This window comes from Orussus abietinus, unplaced genomic scaffold, assembly GCF_000612105.2.
Source record: "Orussus abietinus isolate OABI.00-Male unplaced genomic scaffold, Oabi_2.0 scaffold261, whole genome shotgun sequence".
In the NCBI taxonomy this organism is placed as follows: domain Eukaryota; kingdom Metazoa; phylum Arthropoda; class Insecta; order Hymenoptera; family Orussidae; genus Orussus; species Orussus abietinus.
In genome coordinates, this window is record NW_019394411.1 from 99,701 (window position 1) to 109,149 (window position 9,449).

At 39.2% G+C, this 9,449-nt stretch overlaps 2 protein-coding genes across 3 annotated transcripts; one reads left to right on the forward strand and one right to left on the reverse strand.

Annotated features, from left to right (window-relative positions):
- The first annotated feature begins 297 nt into the window (after positions 1 to 297).
- LOC105697312 (monocarboxylate transporter 10) lies at positions 298 to 4,383 on the forward strand. Of its 2 annotated transcripts, XM_012420528.2 has the most exons (9): positions 298 to 460; positions 520 to 640; positions 752 to 979; positions 1,056 to 1,207; positions 1,282 to 1,555; positions 1,896 to 2,025; positions 2,324 to 2,489; positions 2,596 to 2,842; positions 2,943 to 4,383. In XM_012420528.2, exons 2-9 carry the CDS (start codon positions 562 to 564, stop codon positions 3,098 to 3,100), a joined length of 1,434 nt encoding a protein of 477 aa, XP_012275951.1. In that variant the 5' UTR covers positions 298 to 460; positions 520 to 561; the 3' UTR covers positions 3,101 to 4,383. The 2 variants fall into 2 exon arrangements, with proteins under 2 accessions (XP_012275951.1, XP_012275950.1); XM_012420527.2 differs by having other exon boundaries at positions 520 to 979.
- LOC105697311 (kinesin-like protein KIF21A) lies at positions 4,341 to 9,253 on the reverse strand. Its single transcript, XM_012420526.2, has 9 exons — positions 8,902 to 9,253; positions 8,428 to 8,812; positions 7,884 to 8,330; positions 7,470 to 7,782; positions 7,098 to 7,402; positions 6,787 to 7,030; positions 5,763 to 6,670; positions 5,304 to 5,668; positions 4,341 to 5,179 (listed from the first exon to the last, which is right to left on the reverse strand). Exons 1-9 carry the CDS (start codon positions 8,934 to 8,936, stop codon positions 4,990 to 4,992), a joined length of 3,192 nt encoding a protein of 1,063 aa, XP_012275949.1. The 5' UTR covers positions 8,937 to 9,253; the 3' UTR covers positions 4,341 to 4,989.
- Positions 9,254 to 9,449: the final 196 nt, after the last annotated feature.

The following is a 9,449-nucleotide window of genomic DNA, read 5'->3' on the forward strand; positions in this document are numbered from 1 at the left end:
AACGAATTTCTGATAGGAGCTCGCGCACTCGCGATAGCGGTACCATCTACCAGTCGCCATTGGCGGCTCACGTACATACATCAATATTCCGTCCACCAATCACAGTCTACAAAGAGAGGCCACGCTTCAAAAGGGATTTAGAGGTTCCATACTCTAAAATCGCGCGTAGTCTATGAGTATACGTAAACTAGATGAACTAAATTAGATTTATTAAAACAGGATCTAAGCTGCCGATGTGAACGGAAACAGTGTTGCTAAATTATCAATGAATTCATTGTAACTATATAGGGATGATTATAGAGTCAGTCGAGAAGTCGAGAAGACAAGGGGCAACGAAAAGAAGCACGAGGAAGAGTATCTCGTATCAAGTGAATTATGTGAGAGAACAAGAAAGTTAAACCCAATGAAAGAGATGACCTATCAACGAGTTGTTATCTTTCCTAGAACTGGCTCATAGAAGGTAATAGAAATTTGCATTGATTTTAATACTTCTTTAAGCGATGGGTTTTTTGGTTACAGAGTAAAAAGTAAATAAGAGAGAAAAGGAGACATTTAGCTAAAATGACAGTTCCTGATAGTATAGATGTGAAGCAGCAGACCGATTCTGATATAACTGACCTTCTTACGAAGACGGAACAATGTAATAACAATGATCTACAGGGTGATTTATTAAACGATGAGGACTCGCATGTACCGGGTATATCGATTCCAAATATAAGCACAGAAGTACCAAAAATGTATGATACTTTAGATGGAAATAAGTCTATGAAAGCATCAAAGGACGGGATCATCGAAATTACTTCGTCAAACATACCCTTTACTCCACCGGATGGAGGAATAAGAGCTTGGATGATTCTATTAAGCAGTTTTTTAATTAATGGGATTCTCTTCAGCATTATTAATACATATTCTCTTATCCACATGGAATTACAAAAGAAATTAAAGGATGCTGGTGACACCGAAGCATCTTATAAAGCAGGTAAGATATTTGCATTATTGAAATTTAAATTTACTTACATATTGACATGCTTATACAAAGTGATCTTCTGAATTAGCAATGGTGGGTTCTGTTACCATTGGAACAACATTTTTGTTATCTCCAGTATCTGGAGTTCTTACGGACAAATTTGGAATACAAGCTACAACATTTATAGGAGGTGCCATTGCCTCCAGTGGTCTGTTTTTATCATCTATAGTTTCTGACAAGGTAACTAATAATACATGAATGATGGATATTAAGCTTTTCTGTTATTTGTTTATGTTACATTTTTATGTGTTTAGATTGAAGCGCTCTGTTTTACATATGGACTTATGTATGGACTTGGAGCAAGCTTATCATATACACCAAGTTTGGTAATTTTGGGGCATTATTTCAAACGTTACCTAGGTCTAGTTAATGGTATCGTGACAACAGGAAGTTCGATCTTCACGGTCTTAATTCCATATTTAATTGAATATCTACTACGAAATTTTGGACTGAATGGAACACTTAAGAGTTTAGCTGCTCTTACAGCAACTATAATGCTTTGTGCCATTCTTTTCAAACCTTTACAAGGTATGTAATGAATTTGTGTTCATCATCTGTAGTGATCAAGATTTTAATTGTGAGCAATGAAGATAATTTAGCTTTTGATGGCAGGAAGCTTTCTATCGTTCTTCTTATTCATCAGCCAATAATTAGCAAATGAATACCATTGTGGCTTAACCATGTGCAATAGAACCATTAATAGAGATAGGACAAATTGCCAATAAACAAAGATTCAACTAATAATGGTACAATAAGACACTACTAGTAAAAAGCTTCCTAGGAACATAAAATGTATAGAATTGATTAGTTTATATTCATTTAGTACATAAAATTACCTTGATAACGCTTGATGAAATTTGTTGTTTAGGACATTCTACCATGGAATGTAATGACAAATCAAATATACAATCAACATGGAAGAAGATCATTAATGTGTCGATTTTGAAAAATAAACAATACTTAGTCTGGGCAATCGTGACTCCTTTGGCACTATTTGGGTTAGTAGACTATTCTAACGGTGACAAGCACAGTGTATTTGTTCCATTGAACATTCGAATACAATTTACCCATTACTGTAGGCTAACATTTAATTTCGTCCCTTCTTTAAACGATTATTATTTCCATTCCATCTGTAGCAGAATCATGGTCACGTGGATCGATGTCCATTATTAGTGCTTCGCTTAGAAAATGATTTGTACTCGACGTTCTCAACGACCTGCCCTCGTAACTTTTTCATATCTCGTTTTGTTTGTTTCGAAAGAAGGCTTCTCTTATTAACACTGTCTATTTTTCTAGTTACTTCGTTCCATATGTACACATGGGAGCATTCATTGAGAGTAATTTTAAAAATGCTGACAGAAAGCTTCCTGTGATGTGTATTGGCATTACCTCGGGTATCGGACGACTTGCATTCGGTTACATAGCAGACTTGCCAAAAGTCAACAGAATATTTCTGCAGCAGGTATATATTGTACTAGAATTCTGAATTTTAATTACATCTAGGATATGAAAACACTGTTTCAATGGATACGAGATGAAGAGAAAACATTTAATTGGAATTTTTGTAGATTTCATTCCTAAGCATTGGAGTGCTGACAATACTTCTACCTGCAACAAGCTCGTTTAAGGTTTTACTAGTTATTTGTCTGTGCATGGGCCTGTTCGATGGGTGTTTCATATCTCTGTTGGGTCCAATTGCATTTGACGTTTGTGGTCATAAGGATGCTACACAAGCTATTGGGTTTCTATTAGGAATGTGTTCGATACCTCTAACTGTTGGCCCACCGATAGCTGGAAGTCTTTATGATCACCTTGGTAAGTTTTACTAACCCCACGCAAATACATAACATAAAATCATGACTGAACACGTAATTTATAAAATCATTGATAAACAGCAAGGTATGTTCTTTTTTAGGCTCTTACAGTCTACCATTCATATTAGCTGGAATTCCGCCAATAGCAGGAGCTTTGGCTATGTTCCTCATAAAATGTTTTAAAGAACCCAGAGTACGAGACACAAACGATCCTGTAGACGAATCTGCCACTAATTTAGCTTGGGAAAGTAACCGGTAAAAGTACTCGCTGCACCCTCTAAAGACAGTTAACATATTTTTATAATATCCGACTTTACGTTTGATTGCCTCGTGACCTTATTACTTGCATTTACATATTCTTTTCTTTTTTCTTACTCCTTATATACTATATTTTTTTCTTTATTAAAAATATCATAGATTCGGTTTATACCTATAATATTTAGGACCGAATAGATATCAAACTTAGGTCGGACATACCGGCACGAAGGAAACTTGACACTGCATATTTAGATAGTTTAATGTTTCGTAGAAGCAAATTAATTGCATGATGTTTTAAATCACAGTGTTCGTTAACGTCGTAGAACTAGGGAAGAGAAGTCGTTTACGATTTATATGTCATTTGCTCGGAAAGCACAACAGAATAATAGAGTTAACTTTAACGGATAATCAAAAATGAAAGCCACGTATGAAACTTAAGCACCTCACGATCACTGTATCTCGGAATGCCGCTTTGTAATTTTATCCGGCATTTAACGTACATAATCGATCCCGTTTTAGCGAGGCCAGGTTGCATTTATTCTACTGAGATTTTTACTTTTCTGCATTTAATATCTTAGAAATTGACACTACGTCCTGTAGAAGGTTTGGCATAAGACTTTGTGTTTTTCTATTTGCCCAAGGTAACATCTTACACCCTTACAGATTCCTATAAGAGGCATTTACTGTATGTGAAATCTAAGAAGATTATTAGTACATGTGATGTTCCTAATATTAGATTTAATAGTAAAATGTAATCGGCTGGTGGGATAACTCCTGGTCTTTCACAATACCATAGGGTACACTTTTTATTAGGGATTGGATTGCTCAACAAACGTATTTAAACGTTTACTCAATAGTTATGCCATCGACTAATACATTGTGTCAAAGGCATTCTCAATTGGAATTAACCCTGGAATTCTGGTTCCTATGTCCAATTAAAAGTGCAATGTGTAAAAGATGAAACGCCATGATCTTCGCTCGGAGTCGACAGGCTTTTTTGCGAGCTCTTGCGAAAAATATATACCTACATGCAAATCAAGCGAGGATGCACCGTTGTAGGATTGGATCCACAGTACAATTTTCGCCTTAGCTCCAAAAAAGAGGGACACGCGTAGAGCAATAAAGAGAATGTGATGCTTATTTAATGGTCAGGTTTTGACTATAGAAAAATTCAACTAATGTTAACGCTGTTAAGGGTAATTCTGGAGAGAGTGTTGTATTTTATTATGTATTTCCATTAATATCTTGAATAGAAAATGTAATAAATATATTTTATAACAGTTACATTCCTAGACTACTGTACACTATGTCCGCTGTTTGATCGATAACAGATTGCACAGATCGTAACCATTTCTATGACATGAAGGCACTGTCCCCCACTTTTCTCCATTTTGTTACTACTATTCAAACAGTATTAACCCCCTTTTAAATTAAATTAATTGCAAGCTAAATTAAGTACACGTTGTAAATGATATTTCAACAGGTAACGAACGCTTATTCGCTTAAATTCCCATAACGCAAGGAATTATATTCCCGTTGCAATATTCTTTAAAGGCACCTTGTTATTAGTAGAATTATTTAAAATTAATATTTCAAGTTTTCAAAAAGAACCTCTAAACCCCAATCTTTGTACTACAATAGGAAGCCCGAGAACCCTGTTGCAGGTTTCAATTCATTTCTCTTTAAAAAAAAAAAGAAAATTGAAAAAAATTGCACTTTTGACGCACATGATTATTATTGCGTAAAACTCGCACTTTTTATGTCATATTAACATTAAATTCAAAAACATACTTCTTCCATACTTTTTCCTTTTTCCAGAGAATACGGCAAGAATCTTTGTTCGGTACATTACTCGGCAAAATAATATTATTCCCCGAAAATGTACAATACTTACTTTAGATTACCAGACGTGCTGGATAGCCTCATAAACGAATGATTGTAACTTTTAGGTTGATCGTTAACGTTCTCCACATCCGGGACAATGCCGAACAAGAGTTCCTGTGGTTGAGCCATGCGTCGTCTTATTTTGTCATTTTTAGGTTTATCATCGCTGGTCACGATACTGCTGCAAGCGTCACTGCTACAAGGTTGAAGAAAAAATGATTAAAAAAAAAATGAGCACACTCTGGATTCAAGGGGTGTATACTTTTTGGTAATTATTACATTTATAAGAGATGACTTGATTCAAAAGAATGAGAACGTACTTGTCCGGGGAACAGCTGCGCGTACTGGTGGGACTGTAGAACGTGGACTCGTTGCGATACTCGCCCGATAAGGACAAAAGATCCCTGTCTCGCAGGACGTGTTTCAGTAGCTGATGTTGCACCTCGCTTTCTTGCACCACTTCGTTTAATTGCGACTCCATGTCCCTAATGACGATTTGCTTCTCAACGGCAGTGCAAGCTTGTTCAACAGCAAGATTTAACATTTTCTTAAGCAAGTACCGTGCTTCTTCGACCGTTCTGATTGTGGCTACAAGACTTTCTATCCCCGGTTCCTCTTGGCTTTCACCTTCTTCGTCGCCGTCCCCGATTTGCATCACATCTCTTTGACATTCTGCAATGCTTTCCTGAAAAATTTGCAAAATTCTCCGTTCAACTTCGCAAAATTCTCTATACAAATTCGCAAAATTCCCTAAATAATCAACGCCAAGGGACGCGTACCTGTAAGTAACTGACTTTGCTCCGAACATTGTCTATTTCTTCGTCAAGTTCAGCAGCACTAACTTCGGTCCCGGAAGCTATCAGTGTACTTCTGTTCCGAAGCAACCGATCCAGCTCCCTTCCCAAATGCTCCCTTTCTCTCAAAAGCCTCTCCATTTCTCTCTCGGTCTCTGTAGCAGCCTGCTTGGCTAACGCTAGCTTGGTTACCGTTCTCTCGAATGTCTGCCATCGTTGCTTGAGAACCTTCGGTCCAAGAGTCTCAGCGGGCGTCCTACCGAAGACTTTTCTACCGAATCCTCGATCTCGTTTCCTCAGAGCAGTGACCTCTTCCTGCTTCCTTCTAAGCACGACCTCCTTCATCTTTTTCTCAGCTTCCAGCGACCTGATCGTGTTGGCATTCTTCCGGCTCTCTTTTCGCAGCTTCGCGATTTCCCGGTTGCGCATAAGCTCGTTTTCCTTGTGCCGCTGTGCTTCCTCTCTCATTTTGTTCAGAAGCTTAACCTTCGCCCTCTTCATCTCCGCCAAGTCGTTACGGAGAGCTTGCAGTCTGTTCTCGTTTTGAGACTGGCTCCTCAGGAGTCTCGTGTGTTCCTTCTTGGCTGACTGAAGCATCTGCACCTCTTTCTGCATCGCGGAGAGCTTTTTCTCGTATTCGTCGCGCAACCTCTTCGCCTTCTCCGTAGGCGGGACAGGATGTTGCTGAAGCGAGGACAAGACCTTGTCCCTCTCCTCCTGGGTGTCTCGAATACGAGCTTGGAGTTGGGCTAGTTTGTCTTCATAGTGCTGTTTCATGCTTCGAAGACGTCTTTGAGAGAGCTCCAGTTCGTTAATTAAACGTTGTTTCACGTCTATATCCGACGTCAGTGTCTCCAGCTGTCTTCCCATCGCAGCCTCTTCTTCATCTTCCCCTAAACATAACAAATGTAGTCCCAAATCGGGTCCACTAATTTCTTTTTCAAATCTAGTGTAATTTTACAAACGTCCAAATCAGTTTAGAATTCTGAGATTTATGACATTTTATTACCTTTCCTGGCAGCGTCATCCGCGGAATCCTCTTCGCTGCTTGATTCCTGTCCACTTCCAGTTTCATTAGCTTCGTTATACTCCTCTTTCTCGGCAGTTTCCACATCATGCTGAGCTCGTTGCTTCTTCAAATTTGCCAGAGTTTCTATCTCTTTCTCGAGATCCCTTTTTGCCTCGATCAGAATGGAAGAGGAGTCGCTGTGCAGAATGCTCGATGAATCCGCGTAAGAATTATTTGCGTTCATCTGTGTAAGTACGAGACAATTAATCAGTTTCTGGCAGGTAAATCAAATAATTTTGTTCTATAATCACCTGAATTTGTCTTCTTTTCAGTTGCTGATACATCGCTTCTGCTTCCAGTAACCGAGCTCGTAGTTCTTCGACTTCTTGCACGTAGTCCTGAACCAATTTGGTCACCCCCTCACCGTCGCCTTGAGAAGACGATAACCATTGTCCAGTTGCCTTCTCAGCCAACAAAAGTACATTTTTCGCCGTAAGTGCTTCAACTGTTTCTGACAGAGCTTTCACACGAGTGCGAAGATTTTGTAATTCGCTATTTAACATTTGATTTTCGTGCCAGGCATCATTTATGCCGTTATCGTCAATCAGTCTCTTTCCTAAAAATTGGGAAAAATGAATAAGTTGCTGTACGTTACGATGCTTCTGTATAATATATTGACCTACCTTGTCTATATTCCATTAATTCTATTTGAAGTTGTTGTATCTCTCTACGCAGAGAGGCAATCGTTCTTGAACTCTTATCCTGATTGATGGTAACTTTGTTCTTTATGTTCCTAGCACGATTAGCATACTTCAATGTGCTCAGTGTCTCCATGAAGTCCCGATCACTTGGTGACACACATGCTATCATCACGGTTTGACTGTTTCCACCAAGGGAATCCTGAAGAAGCCTTGTTAATTTGGAATCTCGATAAGGTATATGCAGGGCTTTCTTCGACTTATCTCCAAGCGCAGAAATGACATTTCCTAAAGCTAGCTGTGGAATTATATGAGTAACTTAGTACTAGTCAAGTACTAAATAGATCAGTAATATGTTTGGAGGATTAATAAGAACACAATACATTGATAGTAACTAACCAAGCCACAGTTTATTGAGATACCCTCTTTAGCCCTTTCTCCAGTAGCACCAGTTCTTTTCAGTCTTTCCGAACCAGCCAAATCAACAAAGTGGAATTTCGCAGTGAGCGTTTCAAACTCGGTAGCAGGGTCTGTTCGACTAGTGTCGATGTCTGCATCTGGATCTTCAATTTTGACGCACCTCTGTTGCTTTAAGTTCACGGTGAATATCGCGTGTGACCTGGAGGATTGTGTATTCATTTGCGTAGAACCAGTTGTACGTGAAAGAGCACCCAATCGCAGGTATTCTAGAGCTACTTCGGGACTGGTTATAACTTTCGATGAAACACCGGTTACGTGAATCATTCCTAAGGAATCTTCGTGTATTCGAGCACCTCCTCTTGGCCCACCAGGTTCTAATAGATCTTTGACATCTTCATTGTACAATTCTAAGAACTGTGCAGTTACCTGTTAAAGTTAAATCAATTGTAAAAGAATACCAACCACAAATGATTGAAAGTAAGTGACCATTTCATGGTAACTGGTACTCAAAACATATAAATACTTTGAAATCTGGAAGCATCTGTCCTCGTTCTTGGGCTTGTTCAACTTTCTCAGCGATCTTATCAAAAAGTTGGTGAATCGCTCTAGGGATGATACCAACAATATCTTCCTCTATTTCAACGTCAAATCCTGTGCCCATAGTATACGTCTTCCCAGATCCCGTTTGGCCGTAAGCAAAAACGGTTGCATTAAACCCATTTAAGGCTCCTTCAACAAGGTGTGCAACGCATTTATCATAAATCGTCTGTTGGTCAACATGAGTATCGAAGACATAGTCGTATGTAAAAGCCTTATCCGGCCCAAGAAAAACTTGAGGTTCTCCAGGCGGTACTTCTGTGCAAATTCTGCACACATCGATGACCTCTCGGGCCACCTGAGGCCTTATTCTGAAAACACGAAACACGATCATAAACAAGAAATGCTTAATTTAACTAATTTCCCCTCAACGAAAATACTGTAATAAGTTTATACTCACCGCACAGCGACTTGTACGCTGCAATCGTCACACATTGTATAGATTTATAAAAAAATATCGATTTCCCTACTTTGACTTGCACCTTCAATTGTCAAGGTTGACAGTAATTACAGAGGCAAAGTGTCGCTAAAATTCCAGCCGAGGCACATCTCTTACTGGCCGTATAGACGATTTCTAGATACGCAATAAAAACGTGCTACGGGCACGGCAGTCCGTGTCGTAAGTAGCATTTCTTACACCTTGGATCACAACGCCTCGTCGGAGAACCTCGCTAGCGATCGCTAGCGATCCGATTCAAGGCCTCAACTCCAGTACGATCGCCTCCGATTAAATCCGTATAAGGCGACCGCCCGGTAGCGGTCCACGCGGTAAACAGAGGCACCACGTTATAAAGAATAGCTTTGTGTAGCATGATGCAAGCAGGTAAAGTAAGTTTCTGCATTTATTAGCATAGAATGAGCCAATCAAGGAGCACGCAAGGCCAGGATGGAGGCCACAGATAAATTTTGCTAAAACGACTCCATTGGATATTCCGATGAACGTCCATC

Coding starts and splice junctions, on each gene's coding strand:
- LOC105697311 (XM_012420526.2), bottom strand. CDS start 8,936: ATGTGTGACGATTGCAGCGTACAAGTCGCTGTGCG. Junction 8,813..8,901: donor AGCGTACAAGTCGCTGTGCG/GTGAGTATAAAC, acceptor TCGTGTTTTCAG/AATAAGGCCTCAGGTGGCCC. Junction 8,331..8,427: donor AGATGCTTCCAGATTTCAAA/GTATTTATATGT, acceptor TAACTTTAACAG/GTAACTGCACAGTTCTTAGA.
- LOC105697312 (XM_012420527.2), top strand. CDS start 562: ATGACAGTTCCTGATAGTATAGATGTGAAGCAGCAGACCGATTCTGAT. Junction 1,208..1,281: donor CATCTATAGTTTCTGACAAG/GTAACTAATAAT, acceptor TTATGTGTTTAG/ATTGAAGCGCTCTGTTTTAC. Junction 2,843..2,942: donor AAGTCTTTATGATCACCTTG/GTAAGTTTTACT, acceptor GTTCTTTTTTAG/GCTCTTACAGTCTACCATTC.